This window comes from Lactuca serriola, chromosome 8, assembly GCF_051521515.1.
Source record: "Lactuca serriola cultivar US96UC23 chromosome 8, Lser_US96UC23_V15, whole genome shotgun sequence".
Taxonomy (NCBI): Eukaryota; Viridiplantae; Streptophyta; class Magnoliopsida; order Asterales; family Asteraceae; genus Lactuca; species Lactuca serriola.
In genome coordinates, this window is record NC_136415.1 from 206,735,838 (window position 1) to 206,754,920 (window position 19,083).

The 19,083-nt window shown below is 35.3% G+C and overlaps 1 protein-coding gene across 2 annotated transcripts; it reads right to left on the reverse strand.

Annotated features, from left to right (window-relative positions):
• Positions 1 to 13,074: 13,074 nt before the first annotated feature.
• Positions 13,075 to 16,909, reverse strand: LOC145069054 (uncharacterized). Of its 2 annotated transcripts, XM_079016022.1 has the most exons (7): positions 16,411 to 16,909; positions 15,023 to 15,538; positions 14,848 to 14,940; positions 14,649 to 14,753; positions 14,495 to 14,542; positions 13,957 to 14,387; positions 13,075 to 13,865 (listed from the first exon to the last, which is right to left on the reverse strand). In XM_079016022.1, the coding sequence occupies exons 1-7, from the start codon at positions 16,871 to 16,873 to the stop codon at positions 13,248 to 13,250; spliced, it is 2,274 nt and encodes a 757-aa protein (XP_078872148.1). In that variant the 5' UTR covers positions 16,874 to 16,909; the 3' UTR covers positions 13,075 to 13,247. The 2 variants fall into 2 exon arrangements, with proteins under 2 accessions (XP_078872148.1, XP_078872149.1); XM_079016023.1 differs by lacking the exons at positions 14,649 to 14,753; positions 14,848 to 14,940.
• Positions 16,910 to 19,083: the final 2,174 nt, after the last annotated feature.

The window sequence follows — 19,083 nt, forward strand, 5'->3', positions numbered from 1 at the left end:
TTAACTTATGATACGAAGTGGTTGACTTTTTGGGTTTGACCGAATGGAAATTTCGGGTTGTCACATAAGGGGTTTATTGACTGAGGATGGTGGCCAGGAATGAGGCCATCTCATTCTTTATATAGGGACACATCCAAAATCCGGTTTTTCATTATGTGCCTAGTATGCCCAGCGTACTAGGTGGTTCCTCTTAAAATTCACGCACATGAGTACGCTAAGCGTACACACACGTACGTCCAACGTACTCCGCTGCCACCTTTTTCAATTAAAGGACTTAACTTGCCTAATCTTCAAACTGTCATGGCTCCCTTGCTATAAGTCCATTTCCCTTGAGCCTCATATCCATGGAAAAGTGACGGGAAAAACCTGTTGGATTAGTGTCTAAGTCCATAACTACTTTGGCATGTACTTGACAGGGTGGTGCATGGTCCTTTTGGGTTGCCTTCACCAAAGCAACTTGATAGGATGAATTATGGAGAGAGAGAGAGGTTTAATTATGATTTATTAATATATTATATGAATAATATATTAAACGAAAAATCATATTGTTTAATTACTATTAGTCAATAATTAATTAAGAACTAATTTTGTGGCTAAAAGAGATTAATTAAACATAGGGGACTAGAACTATCAATTGTGTGATAATTGAATATTGGGCTAATGGACTCCATATTAGAGGAGTGGAGAAATTCTATGGGGAAACCAATTAGAAATCGTCTAAGGCCTCTAATAAGGGAGCCCATGGGCTGCTTAGGGCCTAAGCAGTCAAATTAGGGTTTCCTTGTTAGATAACCCTAATAGCCTCACATATTTAAGGACCCTTAGGGCACCAAAAACGTGGCTAACTGATTCCTTAGTGTTTCTAGACGTTTTTGGGTGCCTCTCCTCTTCTCCTTCTTCATCCTCTTGCTCTTGTTGTTTGTGAGTCATTAGAGGTGTGACATTTGTGACACTAAGCTTTCTGAAGCCAATTACAAGGAGGATTTGAGATTGTTATTGCTACATACCAATCAAGGTAAGATCTAAACCATATTCTTATATTAATATAGATTATCACATGCTAGATCTAGGGTTTAAAGTATTGGATGAATGCATGTACAATAGAGAAACCTAGATCCAAGCATTAGGGTTTGCATGAGCACATAGGATGTTCTTATGGCCAAAATCCATTAGTGGTATCAGAGCCTTAATTGGTTTCTATTGTATTGATGCTTTGTGTTTCACTCATGCTTAGAAAATCATTTTTTTCTCCTCTGACTAACAAACTCGTCGAGTCCCAAAGTGAACTCGGCGAGTAGGATGAACTTGGCGAGTCATGCTGTCAGGAAGAGGGATTCTCGGTATTTCATGCCTATTTTGCTGTGGGATAATTGCCAAATCGTTTTTTATTGATAAATTACGGATTTTATTGATATTGGATGATTATCTTTACCAAAATAAAAGATAATTTAAAATTAATCAAATGTTTACTTCCTTATATGATAAATGTTAATTTTTTGGATTATTTGATCATTATCTTGCATGAAATTGAATTAGGTCATAATTAGATAATCACCAATTAATTGTTTAATTGCCTTATTTGTATTTTGATCTAATAGTTTTGAAAGGTTTCAAAACTTACCTTCAAATTTTGAAATTTAAATTTTTTGATTAAAAAGTTTAATTTTGAAATATTTAAATTCTAAACCCTAATGATTTGAAATGTTTCAAAACTTTCCCTCAAGTTTTGGAATTTAAATTTTAATTAAAAAGTTTAATTTTAAAATGTTAAATTATAAAACCCTAATTTTTGAAAAAAGGTTCAAATTGCACCTTATGGTTTTATTAAATTAATTAAGTGTATAATTAAAAGATGGTTAATAAATCCATAGTGATATGGTTTACATTTAATTAAATTAAAGGTCTAATTTATTAAATTAGACCACCTAGTATTTTAAAAGTGTAAAATACACCCTTATACTATATATAACATTAAAAGTCTATTATTATATATGTATAACTTAAACTGTTAGTCTTATCGTTAGTAGGCCTCATTCACAAAGTCGATCTATAAGGGGGGTATAAGGTTATGGCCTATAAAATGGTCGTTTAATGAGTGTCCACTCTCACCCACTGCTTCCTTGATTGGTGGAGGGTCGTTAGCCGAACGGGTAGGATAACCCTCTCCTCATTAAAAGTATAATGTTAAAGTAACTAAATATTTTACAAAAAAAATCCTAATCTTAGTTACTTTAGGAAAAAGTGAATTGATGCAATTTCATGAAATTACACTTTGTATACTTGCTAAGGCGTTAGTGGAGCGTGTGTGGTTAACCGGCACACTAAATGGGTTCTAAGCAAAAGTAGCAAAGGGTGACTCGATGTTTTATCATAGTTCGATGGAGCGTGTATGGTTAACCGGCACATCGAATAAATGATTGTAACATTGGGAGCCCCATGTAAGTTTGCATGGTTATTCACACCCTGTTTTGTGATCCTCGACATCCCAATCACAAATCGAGGGGCATATCGAGATTTAAACATGCCATTGAAAGGTTCAATGAATCTCAAAGGATCTAGGAGTTTTCAATACATTTAAAATTTAATCTCTTTTTCGTTTTTCATGGTGGAAAATTAGTGAATCGTCATTCACTTACCTTCAAATGTTCTGCAATTTGGATTACGTCATCCCTCTTCCAAATTGTAGAGCATAGTGTTGGGTCCTAGCATTAATATCTCCTTTGGGTGTTTTATTAAGGACTCAATCAATCAACAAACTTGAATTTTTCTCCCGTTTTGTAGATGTCAAAGTATGACAACTATGGTCTTCCCAAATCCCGTGGAATAAGCTTTCCACATGAAGATGATATTCCAGGATTCGATCGAGGAACACGAGTTCATGCTTCACTTCCTCCACCTGCTCCTATTGTTCTCTCTAACCCATAAGTTCAAAGACTTTAAAAGCTCAAGCTCACTCAAGCCCTTTTGGCAAGTAATCATGAAGAAGGAAATTCAGTGTGTGCATACGTCTTAGAGATGAAGTCACACATTGATAGGTTAAGAATGTTGGGAGTCGTTGTCTGTGAGGAGCTGGCTGTTGACTGGGTTCTTCAGTCGCTTCCTGACTCATATAGTGGGTTCGTAAGAGAGTACTATATGATAGACCACGATGAGACCCTCATCGATCTCACCTATTTGCTTATTGCTGCTGAATCAACGATGATTTGGTGCACTAGAAAAGCAAAGTTGTTTGGTGGATCTGCCTTCCGGACCTCTATGGATTTAGGCAATGGCAACGAAAGGCATGCCATGGTCGAAAAGTTTGATCATAAAAGAAAGGCAAAGTCTGAACTAGTTATGTGTGATGTTCCAAAAGAGTCAATTTGCTTTTATTGCTAAGAGAAGCGACATTGGAGACGAAGTTGTCCTGTCTACCTGAGAGATTTAAGAGATGGGAGAGTCAAGACGTATGACTCTACTTCAGGTAAAATCCACTATCTAACTCCATTAAGTTCCTATTCATTGATTCTTAATACATAATGTGATAAGATTACATTTGATTGTTTTGCAGGATCAGAGAAAAGAGAGGAAGCTTGATGGAAGAGCAAGATGAGTCCGATCACAGAGAACTGGATCATGATCGCATGGATTCGAAGATCAGATTTTGAGCTTAGAAAGTTATGATAGAGTTGTTAGGAATACTTGATTACATAGTTTTTCAGTTGATTTTGCATTGTAAGGACACGTTTTCCGCTGCTTTTATGAACAAAATAAATTTTTTATTTGTCTTATATATATATATATATATATATATATATATATATATATATATATATATATATATATATCCTTGCAATGAAATCGTTGTGAAAAATTGATGTTTGTGTATTTCTATAAATGGATGTGATTCTTAGTTATGTTATTTATGGTAGTGTCAAAATTTTCTAAGTAAGGTAAGATTCCCATCACCCAAGTTTCAATTCGATAGAAACTTGGAATCATATGATTTGAATCATGTGATGTATGGAGATCTTGGTACTTAGGAAATTAGGACTAATTCCTTGATCACACAAGTATGTGAGTCAAGTCAGGGACTAAAGGACTAGAACACACTGTTGTGCACTAGACAAGTCCACCACAAATAACGATAAGACTATTCGTCATAATTTACTAAAAGTCTAGTAAATGTGGTTATACTTACAAGATTAAGTGTAATTATGAATCATTGAAAAGTTTCAATGAATGGCAGCACGAATAAGAAGAATCATTTAGGCAGAAAGATAAAAGTTTCTCCAATCTAAGAAGAAGGGAGAGTACTTTTGTATCAGTTTTTATGATCGTCTAAATGATTAAGAACCATATCAAAATTGATCCTCTAAGGACACCTTAGTGCACTAGTTTAGCTAAGAAGAGAAATCGAGAATTGTTGTAGTGGCTTAGTCAATAAGATGTATCATACTTCGTTCCAAAATCAAGTCTAGAGTCATAATCCAAGATTGTGACTTGAGTGAGATAATCTTAAGTAGGAATGTTCTTACACTTGTACATTTTGATATGTTGTGATGTCTTGAATAAGACACATACCAACTAGTACCAAATTGTGTGTAGGTTTCGTCTTAATATAGACACATACTAACTCTTGGATATTTGTTTGTCAAGAAATGTTTTCTTGACAAGAGAATCTAATATGTCAAGAGGTCAGTGGGAGTCTAAAGATCTTCAAAAGTTTCAAGAACAAATCAAGAAGTAAACCTATTAAACACTAGCACACGACTTGAGGTTTATAACCTATCGTGTTGACAAAATTTTATGCCATTCCAGTAAAGTTACTTATCCATATGAGTTCTACAAGTTCTAAATTGACTGCATAAGGGCAAGCACCTTCTTCAATGAAAGTACATTGACTGGAATAGGTGAACTGCTAGATAACTTAGAAGCAATGGTGGGACCCTTGATGGCAAGAAATTAAGAATGAACAAGTTCTGTCCATAAGAGTTTGAATTTGTCACAAACATTATCTTTCGATTATGGTTATGGCAAATTCACATGGATAGGAACACATACACCATAAAATCTAAGTATCATTAGGTTTCTCTCCTTCATGATAATGATTGTGAGGAAACGCTTTCATTAAGAGAGATTTTAAGGAGATAGTGATTTTGTAAATTGCATTCTCAAATTTGATTATTATTACGGCATCCTTCTTCATAGTTCGAATTGTGAGATTTGGCAATTAGTCTGAACATTTGGGACTTAGTAAAATAAGTTCTGAATTAGTTCAGACACACATGTGACTTGTCTAAGGAAAGGTGTGTGATTTTGAGAAGCTTAGATAAAGGCTTATCGAAGCATATTGTATTAGAAACAATGAACTTTGGAAGTCAATCAGTATTGTTTTCTAGAAGTTTAGCTGGTCTCTAAATACGTGTAAAAGCTAGTGGGAGCATAAATGTTATGCTGGAATGGATATAATCATCATGTTAGTGGGAGCACGATTATTATTTAAGTATTGCAAGTTAGCAATATTAATTATAGAAAAACAAAAGTTTCACTTTGCAAAGTTGCAGGGGTAGAAAAGTTGTTTTTGCTATAATTAAGGGAGAGAATGTTATACTTCGTTTCCAATCTAAAAGCTTAGATTGAGAAATTTAATTGTATTTAGTCAAGGGTATATTTATTATTTGCATTCTCAAAATACGATTTTTATTACGACATCCCTCTTCATAGTTCGAATTTTGAGAACACGGCAAATAGAAATATTATGACGATATTATAGTAAGAAACTGGTAAAGTATCACGTTTTTCATTACGCCATTGTATCTCATACGCTTCAGGTATAGGATCGATTGTATATGCTGTAATATTCGACCGTTCTAAAATTTTCCAAATGCCTAAGGCATTTAGAGGGAAAAAGGAAATAGAACCGGTTTTGACTAAAATAATTAAACAACTGTCAAGGACAATCTAAGGTTCGCCAACAATTGGTCGTTTGTGGACAGTTGAAAGTATAGTTATGGATGGACCATATTAACATTATTATGAATAGATAAGATTATATTTAGAATGAGTTGTCATATGGCAAATATGGAAATGTTTCCATATTGGGAGTTGCATATCGAGAATCAATCTCTAGATTAGAAACTTTTATGCAAGAAGGATGTTCAAAGGAATGTACTTTGAATATGAGACTTCATGACTATGGAATTGTCTTGTAACAATTTCCAATAGAGTACTTTGTAATTTCATTGGCAAAGTCTTGGTGACTTTGGCGCTGTGATATTACGAAAGGACCATTGTATAAAATGTTAGAATCTAACATATTTTAGTAGTGGCGAGAATTTTGTATTCTTGCACTAATGGGTTAGGAATTGTGAAATGAGCATCACTAGAAATGTGTTCATTTGATCTATTTCACAAAGTAAAGACCATAGGCAAGCATAGTGTGCATGCTAAGAGCATGGGACAATTGTTGTTATAATTCAAGTAAGAAGTTGATTACCCGAAACAACAAATAATGAGTAATCAATATGGTGATTAAATAAAATGTTTTATTTATACTCAAAAGTTTAGGGCCATTTAAGATTAGTATTATCCTTGTGTTCCACTTTGCATGTTTTGACTTCTCGAATAATAAGATTATTCAAACCCTCGACAGTCGCTCATTCTTTGGGAGTAGGAATGAAAGAAGATTATCATGAATCTGACTATAGATTGCCTAAAGTGATTTAGACATAGCAAAAGTTTGCTGCAGGGTTCATCAGTGCTGCTATAAGATTAGAGTATTGGATTAAACCTACACTCACTTGGATCGATTCATGGATTTTATCACGAGTTATTAGTGAGACGATAATATCTTATATTCTTGAAACCAAGATGTGTAAGTTGTATCTTGGTAGTCAATTACACATTGATAATATGTAAACGCACCAGTAACTTGGTGTTATAAAACATATTGTTGTGTGTAATTCGGTGAGTGAGTACAAGCGAACATTGAGTCGAAGTTTATCCTTTCCTTTTACTCAAAGTGGGATAAAAACGATAGATGTGGGCCCCTCGATGATTTAGTGATGACACCCTAAGCGCTTGACCAAGCCGGGATTAAGTTGATGTGTTCACTTTTAGTCTGTTGTCAGTCTTCATAAATCGGAAATCAGGAAACAACACATAGACTGCGAGAATGATTATAATCCATGTCTCATGTCTATACGATATCTAGAATGGAGTAATATATGATCTCTTATCAAAAGGATGCGTATCTGATAAAATCAGAGTTGACAACGGCTTTTGAAAGCTACGATTACGGATCAGGATCTGAAGTCATACACAGAATAGTTATTAGACTTATCCAAGTGGGAGACTGTTGGATTAGTGTCTAAGTCCATAACTATTTTGGTATGTACTTGACCCGATGGTGCATGGTCCTTTTGGGTTGCCTTCACCAAAGCAACTTGATAGGATGAATTATGGAGAGAGAGAGAGAGAGAGAGGTTTAATTATGATTTATTAATATATTATATGAATAATATATTAAAGGAGAAATCATATTGTTTAATTACTATTAGTCAATAATTAATTAAGAACTAATTTTGTGGCTAAAAGAGATTAATTAAAATTAGGGGACTAGAACTATCAATTGTGTGATAATTGAATATTAGGCTAATGGACTCCATATTAGAGGAGTGGACGAATTCTATGGGGTAACCCATTAGAAATCGTCCAAGGCTTCTAATGAGGGAGTCCATGGGCTGCTTAGGGCCTAAGCAGTCAAATTAGGGTTTCCTTGTTAGATAACCCTAATAGCCTCACATATTTAAGGACCCCTAGGGCACCAAAAACATGGCTAACTGATTCCTTAGGGTTTCTAGACGTTTTTGGGTGCCTCTCCTCTTCTCCTTCTTCATCCTCTTGCTCTTGGTGTTTGTGAGCCATTAAAGGTGTGATATTTGTGACACTAAGCTTTCTGAAGCCAATTACAAGGAGGATTTGAGATTGATATTGCTACATAACAATCAAGGTAAGATCTAAACCATATTCTTATATTAATATAGATTATCACATGCTAGATCTAGGGTTTAAAGTATTGGATGAATGCATGTACAATAGAGAAACCTAGATCCAAGCATTAGGGTTTGCATGAGCACATAGGATGTTCTTATGGCCAAAATCCATTAAACCCTACTCTTCAAGCAACTCATCGTAGCCCCAAGACTTCCTCATGCTCGAGTTGCAACCCTCAAACCCTAATCTCATACAATCTGAAACAGAATGTTACAGTTAAAGGGGCATTTGTATATGAAGAATAATATGGTTGTTTTGGCATCAAATTTAAATGTAGTGGAAAACGAAATTTTACAGCAATTAACAACAATGCACTTCCATCAAATGACCATTTAAATATGAAATAAAAATGTTGGTTTTGGCTTTCATATTTCATTTACTATAATAATAGCAATACAAATAAAATGACCTTTTTTTATTAGTTTCTATCCATTTTATTTAAAGTTGAAATTAATTTCTTTTCTTTTCAAGAAGAAATTAATTAGTTTGAATTAAAAATATTTATAAATTAGTGTATTTACCTCTGACGCCGATTTTTTGTTCACGAACGTGAATGAAATCATTCAAAAGACATTTATACGTCTGTTTAAAAACATGAGCATGCATCAACAAACTATCTGATGTAATCAACATAACAAAGAGAGACCTGCAGAAAGAAGCAGTGGCCCAATGACGTATTTCGTTTATTGATGAAATGTACTCTCTATCAATATTTAATAGACCAAGAGCATAGAAAGCATCCTTGTAAGACTCACGCACAATTCTATTAATTATCCTAATATCTTCTTAACATGTAGGATCCTTGATTTTGTTCAGCAAAATCCATAGGTAATAAATGTCACCAAACTTGGGAGACATGTGGTTTAATCGACCAAGTGCCTTGGACTTGGTTTTTCTTCTTGTCCATATCTTAATTGGTTTATTCCAAAAATATTTAGTTGGGAATTCAACATATGACAGCTTCTGTGTATTTTCTTCATGCTTGTTACATTCCATACAAGCCAAAAATTAAGAAGCAATGATAGTCGGTTTGGAAACAACCTGATTAACATGTTGGTTTGGTTTAAACACAATAGGCTGTTTATGTTCGAGGTGAAATGACAACCTTTCGACAGACGATGTTTTATAATATATGTCATACCCAAAAAGCCTCTAACATGACTCACATGCACAAATATAACGGCAATTATAGAACTCACCAATTTCATCATGGTCGTTATTTTGTATCTGTTGTTTCTTCTTTTGTGTTGGATGAACAATAGATGTCGTTATCCTATCTGGCCCTTTGTTAATGTACTTAAAAAGATACTTTATCGATCCAACCTGGTTACACCAATCTAGATTCATGTGAGCTTGGTATTGTGTCAGAAGGATTTAACTATATGGAACAACATATCTGAAAAATCAAGAAACGTGTCATAAATAACATTAAATGATAATGTGAGGTTAACATAGGAACAACACAAGAAAACATATATAATAAGTATATGTTTTATACATTACATTGCCTGTATAAAAATAAAATATTAGTACAATTTTAATTTAATATGTTTATTGATATTTATGTATTTAAACAAATAATAATATATTTCATAAAAAAACAGATTTAAGGAATTAAAATTTAGTAAATCATTGAAAATGATTTTTGTATACCTGTTGTCTAAAGAAAGATCGTTTTAATGACATTATTTCCATTGTTGACCATCTTCATAGATATATGTACGATCGATAAATTCCCGTGGAAATCGTTTTGAACATTTTCCTTTTTTCATACACGGCATAAATGGTTGATCGTTGTCACAAGGTCCGTGTATCATGTTATCATAAACAGTTTGATACAAATCAGCTTCACTATCCTTGTCAGGCAATTCAACACAAATAACGTGGTATATGTCTTCAGGATTTGGAAGTTTAGAATTTTTTTTCTCCCAAAAACAGGCATACATGATAATGTGGAAGTCCCCTCTTTTGAAATTAAATCTAAAATGTCCAAAAATATGGTCCCAAAAATTTTCAATTTAATTAATAGATAAAATAGTAATTTCCCAAATCATCCAAACATCTGAAATAAACTAGTGTATCAATTTGTCGTAATTCAGAATAAAACATCATAACAAAATCCCAATGGTGTGTGCGATGCAGTCATCCCGAGCTCTTCCCCTTGGAACCAGAAATACATGAAACATAAACTAAAAACCATAAGCACAAAGCTTAGTAAGTTCCTCCAAAATACCACATACCAATCATACAATAACATATATTGGGCCTAGTCTGGCTTCGAACCCTGTCCGACATCAACCAAGCTCCACCCAACATACAATAACATATATCAAAATAAACACATACACATGCAACAATCATAGAGATACATAACATACATATATCCATCAGGTCGCGCCCGACATCGGGCCTTAACCCGGAAAACATACAGACACAACACATGCAAGAGTCACGGAGACAACTAGCATACCAACGACATAATATAAACATGGGCTGGCCTTGGTGCCTTCGACCCGCTACACCCGGTAAGGAAAATCACCTCGAATATTGAATGATAACTGGATAAATTTCGGCCCAAGAAATCAGATCTACTCAACCCCTAAACAAAAACAATCCCTTAGATACTGATTGATATTTCAAAACCCCAAAAAGGTTAGGTTTGGTCAAAGTCAACGTTCTGAGTTGACTCAACTCACCGAGTTATTCTTCAACTTGCTGAGTTTCCTCATTAATAAACAGAATCGAGCAAGGTCGGTCCAACTCGTCGAGTTCACCCATGAACTCACTGATTTTCCCCTTTAGCCAGCAGAATCGGGAAAAGTCGATCCAACTTGCCGAGCTCCCCTATGAACTCGCCGAGTTCTTCAGGAAACACACCTCTTAATCCATTAAGTCACCATTCTTGAAACTAAAAGGTCCACCACTCAGATCTGGACTAAAATATCGACTAGAAGGGTAAAGTTTCCAACTTTACCCTTATGAACCATCCTAATGGGAATAGAACCCAAAACCTAAGCTTAAAAAGGTTAAGGCTTAAAAATGGACTTTTTTATAGTATAAAAAATGCAAACTTGATGTCTTCTGTTGCTCCATGCATGAGTTAAGACCTTTGGAGAGGCCTTAATGAAGTAGATTGAGTTATTGGGATCTTATATAACATACAGAGGCATAAAGTTGCCAACTTTATGCCTTAGGACCATTAAATCGACCAAGATCTAGAATTTGAGTGAAGAGCATGCATGCATTAAACACTTAATGGATTTTGTGCATGAGCGGTTTATACGTTGGGTGTACTATGTTGTACATTGCGCATTCATTCCCTTAGCCCAGTACGCTAAGCATACAGAAGAGGTACGCTGGGCATACACTCTTAGGAAGCTTTGGGCCTGGGCGGACTTCGGACCTTTGGGCCCTAATGGTTTTGGTCCTAGATTTGTTGGTGTTTGGGCCTGAATTTATCTTTGGGCAAATGTTGGTATGTTTAGGCCTATTGGGCCTTATGGCCCAATATAGAATTGGACTTTGCCGCTAGACATATTAGTGAAGGAATGACCTTTGGGACATTATGGAGGGACTTGGACTTAGAATTCTGGGCTCTTTGATTAGGTTGAGTTATAATCTTAATTAGGGTATTTGTATATTTTGGCTGGTAGTTGAACAGTGATTGTTTTCAGCAGACTGAGGTGAGTCTTTTCACTATACCAATGGGTCGAAGGCACCAATGCCAGCCCATTACTTGAGAGGAGATTTTAATAGTTGTATATGCAATGGTTTTGTGATTTGATATGTATTGAATTATGTGAAGACCATGGGGGGAGCCTATGGCACTCGGTAAGACCATGAGGGGGAGCCTCTGGTCCTTGGATGTAAGACCATGGGGGTAGTCCATGTCATTCCGAATGAAGACCATGGAGGGAGTCCATGGAATATCTATGTATATATGTACATGACATTACGTGGTTATGTGTTTTGCGTATTTTGGGAAACTCACTAAGTGTGTGCTTACAATTTTGTTGGGTGTTTCTGGTACTTCTGGTTCTAAGGGCAAGGGCCCGACTTGACAGCACATCGTGCACTCTCCAGTATTTCCGCATTTATTGTTTGGATACTTTGATATTTTTGAACAATGTGTTTATGTAATGGAATTTTGGAAAAACAAATGTGATTGGGATTTTCTAATTATTAAATGAAAAATTTTATCTGAATTTTTGGGCTGTTACATGAAAGGTTCAATTTGTGATGCCGAAACATCCAAATGTGCAACTTTAATCACAATCGAACCCCAAACTCAATACAAACAACAATTTATATATGAGTGGTATGATTTTCACAAGTAAGAACATCCATTTGGAAGTAATAGGAACAAACAATGTACTTTTTATGAGCACCTAGACATATATTACAATATTTTTTTATGTGAACCTGGATACCATTTGGAAGAAAATAATCAAAATATTAACACACTTCTAAACATTAGGCAAGAAATAGCAACAATGTTTTAATCCAATTTTACACATTTTATAATACTTTGTTACACTTCTTAGTAGCTTTATGGGAAATAAGTAGCATGTATGCGATAAAAGGTTAGTTAGGGGGCAATGTGGTAACTCTCCTAGTTAGGTTAAGCTTAAACAGAAGTTTGGGGTGAGTCGGTCATTAGCTTGGAATGTATTCAATTAGAGAGACAATCTATGGGAGAGCATTCAGCTTCTCGAAAGCCAAAAACATCTTTGTTATTTTTATGATTTCCAATCACTCCTTTGATTCAAATCCTTTTCTATTTGTTCTTAATTGTAGGGTACAAAATAGTTTTAGGAGCACGTGCACACCATTTGGATATATTTTAAAATAAGTTTTACGAGCATCTAGGCACCATTTGGAAGAAATAGCAACGTATTTTTTAAACATTAATCCATTAACAATTTTATGTAATTTCTTTGGAAAAACATAAGAACATACTTGTTTTTTAAAATATATCATATTTTAGAAATGTGTTATCATACAAATGATTAATGGAGGAAAGGATGCAAAAGCACATATAACCAAACATGTGTCATATTTCATCCTCTAATCATTGGTCCATACTCCTTAGGTTAGGGAAGTATTGTTATTGAGGATTAAGAACTTTATACAATAAGTATGTCAGCTTATAGCTGATCCTATTTGTGGATGCTTTTTGTTTATGAACATTCATAGTCTGATAAAAAAAATTAATATAAAGGATAATATGTTTGCTTATCACCAAAAATACTACCACCATATGTAGCACTCATCAACTCTATGACAAGAGGGAACTGCAGGGTCACAAAAGAAGTAATTGGTAGGCATGTCAGCACAGCTATAGGAATAAGAATCCTTGAGTTGCTTTGGCCAAATACAAGGTATAACGTTGCAGCAAAAGCTACTATCATGGCTGTGGTTGAGATGAACAAGGTGGCCAAACCAATTATCAACTTTGTAGGCAACTTGAAGAGAAAATCTTGTTCAGCGAAACGTGCAGTGAGAATCGACAAAAACATTAACAATGAAGTAACAGCTGAGAATAATGATATGGCATCTGATATTGCAAATATTGTGAAGGCAGTGTGGTTGGTAAACACTGGTAGCCCACCTTCTTGCTTATTTCCTCCTGGCACTGTTATAGCTGCTGCAAACACAATGGTGATGATTAATGCAGCTGTAATCGTGTAGGACTCTGCAGTGGACTTCATCCATTTTTGTCCCTCAATCACCAACTCCTTGTGTTCTCTAGTAAATATTGTTTGTGGTGTTTCATTGAAAGAGTTCTTTTGTATGATGCTTAGAGGACAAATGAATCTTTCCACTTCCTACAAGATTACAATATGTTACGTATACTTGATAAATACTTATGGCGTTTCAATATCAGGTATGTCAATTTTGAACGATTGAGATTTATACCTTAAACCATTGTAGTTCACGTTGTATTTGTAAAGCTTCCCCCGATATAAGATTCAGTTTGTTGTTAGGTGCCAATCTTGCAGCTAGATGCAATAGGTTATTCCCTGAAGAGTCTTTAATTGTTCGACATATATTCCTATGTTGGCTCATCCAATATAGTAGGTTGTAAATATTTTCTGAGCGATTTATCACAGCATACTGAATAATGTTGTGACCATCTTCATTGGCACTCCAAATTGCATTAGGGAAGTGATGCATAATTTTATCTACAAACTCGTATGCATTTTGTCTACTGGCTTCAAGAATCGGATTTGTGTAATAGTGATGGTAAGAGCTGAAGTGGTTTTTTTCCCTTATCAACATAGATACCTCTGCCAACAGGCCTATAGCATCTTCAAAAATTTGATGTCCCTCTTTAAAGAATAGATACACTGCAACATAGACACAAATTTTGAGCATCTGAAATAAAGAGATAAACCTTTTTTTTCCTCCCTTTTGTTTTTAGTAATGTAATGATGGTACTTGTTGATCATCTTACCTAACATCCCAAGGATATACAGGAAAGACATAATGATGCAGGAAATCACTGCATTACGGATAGAAATTTTTGTTAGAATGATGATCATGGGGTTAATAATAGAATGTGCAACCAACAAGTTAAGAGTTCAAGAAAAGATAAGCTCATGACCTACCAAATAAGATTGGGATGCATATCAACCTCAAATCCCATCTGTGATAAATAATTTCATTGCAAGGGTTTATCAAATGGTCATCTACCCACATAAGTATATCAGTCGCTTCAATATAATGAAGTGGTGTTCAGGAAGATTGTCAGGGAAGTTTTATAAATAATTTTGACAATGTAGAATCAAGATAAAAAAAACAAGAAACCTTTATGTCTAGCAGGGAAATTTTGAGCTATAGCCATCAGCACAGCATCAGTATGCAATGTTTTATAATGCTTTAACAGTTCTCTTGCAAAGTCTACGTATTTTCCAAAGTCAGTCGTATCAATTATATAAGTGGGTATAGTAGCTAGGTTTTTTTACTAAAAGTCGACACTTACCAAAATCTTTAGAGGAAATAACAGTAACTAGAAGGTCATCACCAGTTGTGCCAGAAAACAGAGCATCCTTCTGTATATCATCAGTAAGAGTATTGATGTGCCGCAAAAGATGTCGGGCTGTGTGGGTATGCATATTAGAAAGAGCCAAGGCTAGTGGTGTCTGACCTTCCTTGTCCTTGGCCAACAACATATCTGGGTCCCTTGCCACCAAGATATCAGCAGTTTCATTGTTGCCACTAATGGCAGCGACATGAAGCAGTGTGCTTCCATCTGAATTTCTTATATTCGTTAGTTGTGTGTTTTCAGGTATCTTTTCCAACAATTTCTCTAAGAATTCTCGGCCCCTGAAACTACCGACTGCTGCATGGAGCGCGGTGTTGCCATTATTGGTGATTTTGTCCGTCACTGCAACCTTTTCCTGCCTCAGTATGTCTTCGACCCCATTCCAGTAACCAGCTTCAGTATAATTGTATAATCTGTCGAGATTCTTTGCTCTGTCTTTATCTTGTGGTGTATCTATATTTGCATATTTGTTATGAACGTAAAAACTACAAGATAGAAAAATATGTGCTCTGATGTGATCTGATCTAATCTAATCTAATCTAATCTAATTTAATCTAATAAAACAAGGGAAAATGACTTACAAGCTCGACCAAGTTTTCAAACCGTTCAAGAAAACCTCAATCATGTTTTGTTTATTCAAGAAAACCCAACGAACTTTAAATTTTGTTTAAAAAATGCCAACGAAATTTCCAAACCATTTAAAAAACCTCAATCATATTTTGTCAGTTCAAAAAACTTAACTTTTTAAACAGACAAAACATGATTGAGGTTTTTTGAACGGTTTGAAAACTTCATTGATCTTACAAATCCTTTTCCTGATATGGTAACAAGCCACGTCTTCTATTCTTTAACTTCCATAAAATTGAACAAAAGTATAACTTCTAAGGGTTTTTTTTAGAAAATAAGTTAAGTTGGTAGGTTTTCTAGAAAAGACAAAACATAATTGGGCTAAGTCATTTTCCCAATAAAACAATTAAAGGTTTTAAATGAGGATGAAAATAAAAACCTTGTTTGTATGGACAGTGTTTGGTGACTCAATCTTCTAGAAAAGACAAAACATAATTGGGCTAAGTCATTTTCCCAATAAAACAATTAAAGGTTTTAAATGAGGATGAAAATAAAAACCTTGTTTGTATGGACAGTGTTTGGTGACTCAATCTTTTTAGTGATTATACAATATATATCAAAAGCTATACATGTCTTATCATATTATAATTACGACTTCTATATGCTTTGGATATTATAATTACGAGTGCTATATGCTTTGGTCTATCTGAATGACCAACTCGAATTAAAGATAGATCAATAAAAAAAGTTTTTTCTACCTTCAACTACTAGCAGTTCAGGTGGTATACCAACAGGAGCGTACATAGTGTGGAGTTCATCCCATGCATCTTTTCCACTAAAATCATTTGCATTTCTCTGTTGATGGAGACGATCCAAAACATACCCTAATGTTGGTTTAGAGAGAGAACCAAAAATCCAACCCTTCACAAGTGCATCTGATCTTCTCCACAGCCTGTAGTGAGTTTGATGGTCACCCACTTTTTCCTTCCCTGAAATACTAATGGGTTGAGGGCACATGAGTGTACCATCGATGAAACCAAGCATACCATGACTCTCAAATAGACATAGCATCTGTGTTTTCCACATACCATACTCATCCCTACCACTCAGCTTCACAGTGGTAAAGCCTGTTGCAGATAGATTTGATGGGTATGGGTATGTGTATGTGTGTTCTTCTCCAACTTCGAGAGTGACATGTGAATTGGAGCTTGAGCTTGCCATCTTTCTACCTTTTTATTTTGATTTCTGTGAATACTACTTCCATCTTCTTACATGTTTATATAGAAACATAGAGTTGATTTGTGGTGCTCACATGCAAAAGCAACTTTAAGATTGCTTCCTCCTTAAGTGATTCCCATAATATAATAATGTTTTTAGAAAAGAATAGTAATTTGAAAAGTTAATTGCGATATGATTTATTACTTTGAAATTTATTTATCGTTGTATAGTAAAGTCTTAAGGAAAGAATATTTGGAGTGCGGTTACCCGTGCAGCTTCACCCCCCATCACTGATCGTCTTCTCCGTCTTTCAAATTGATGTGATTATGTGAAGAGAAAGAGGGGCTTGACAAACAGATTTTTTTTCTATAAACAAAGAAAATATGGCCACAAAGATTTAAAGGCAATAAAAAAAAAAACAAAGTAATCTGATGTTACTTTGTGTACTGATACAGACGTGAACCCACAGATCAAAAAACAGGGACAAAAAAGGAAAACGTGAAAACAAGGGATAACAAGATTGCTTGGAGAATGGAGCATATGCTTTATTAGCTGGAAAAAACTTGTTCTGAAATGGAATTAAAAGCAACGCAGGTCCTAATTTATACTAAACACAAACCAATTTTTGTCACAGCCATCTGATATGTTTTACATGCCTGTGTAAACAGGGACGGACCCAGGATTTTGTAGTAGGTGTTGCCGGTTTGTAACAGGTGTTGCCGATCCATAGTAGGTGTTACCGCTGGCACATTTTATAGTAGAAAAAAGAAAAAAAATCGAAACTTTTGCACTACGTCGAGAAAAACGAGGTGTTGCTGGTGCTACCGTGTCTGTCCCTGTGTGTAAAAGGCTAGCAACCCCTGCGTCTTATTTTCTAAATTAGACCAACATTCTGCTCCTTTATTCAGAAATGGTCACCACCTTTAATTCTTTATCTTCACCTTAAGAATGCTCAGACTTCTTCTCACAATCAGACTTCTCTGGGCCACCATTCTCTTATCACTTTTTTTGAAACGACATATCTATTCTACTTCTAAACTACTCTTTAACTCCGCTTATGTCCATGACAGGACTTGAACCCTCAACCTTTAGGAGGGAGGGCAACACCAGATACCGCTAGGCTAGAAGCCCTATCGTACCATTCGATTTATCATGTTTGTTGTTTTTTTTCCCTCCTCTTCTTTTCTAAGCCTTTTGGGCCTAAACTGTCAAAAGATCATCATCGTCATCATTGTTCCTATTAGTCGTCTTTCTTTCTTTCTTCGTCATCATTGTTACTTCTAAATTCTCAGATATCAGATCTGTGTATTTAGTATCATCAACATGTTCATCATTTTAGGTATGCATATTTGCATTGTTTTGAACATCCTTTTTAGATGTTAACTCATACATCCCACACCTAGCTTTCTTCGTTAAAACCCTCCAATGAGTGCTTCGAGTAACAGCAGGGAGCCAATCACATGCATCAAACGCATCTGCCACATTTATGAGTTTATTATCATCATACACTTCAATACTCTTATTAACTTGTTCAGTTGTTCTTATTTCCATGTGTTTTTGCCAAGATGACCATTAACATCCGCAACAGTGTCATTACTCTTCATCAGCACAAGAGGTGTAACATCATGTATATTAAATAAATAAAGGGATAAGAGTTAATATGAATAAAACCCTAACAATCATTAATAATTTAGCAAGGTGTTGATTTTGAGGAGTTAACCGTAATAATTTTAGAAGTCAGGGGTTAAAAGTGTAAGTTCCGGTTTGGTTTGTAAATATTTATGAAGGCAGGGGCTGCTTGGTAAATTATTGGGACTTAATTTGAATAGATTTTGGGAAACAAGGGCTAAATGGTAAATTTTAGGATTCAATTTGTAAAGAATTCTGAGGGCAGGGGCTATTTGGTAAGTTTTGGACTTAGATTGAAAACAAAATTGTGAGGAGGGACTGAAGTTGGATATTTGGATGGAAGTTTGAATGAACACGAGATTGGCACCCAATGACCTATCTTTCCCGTCTTAAGGTCGTTTCCCCCCAAAACCCTAACCCTAAAATGTGTTAGCCGCCACCTTGTGTTCTCCTCTCAGCCACCGCTTGGTTACGACTGATCGGCTGCCACCTAGCCATTGTCGGAGTCACGAGCCACCTGCCACGCTACCTCAGTTGCCGCCATCGGGTGAAGAATCGTCGGGACAGGTGTGGACGTCGGGTAA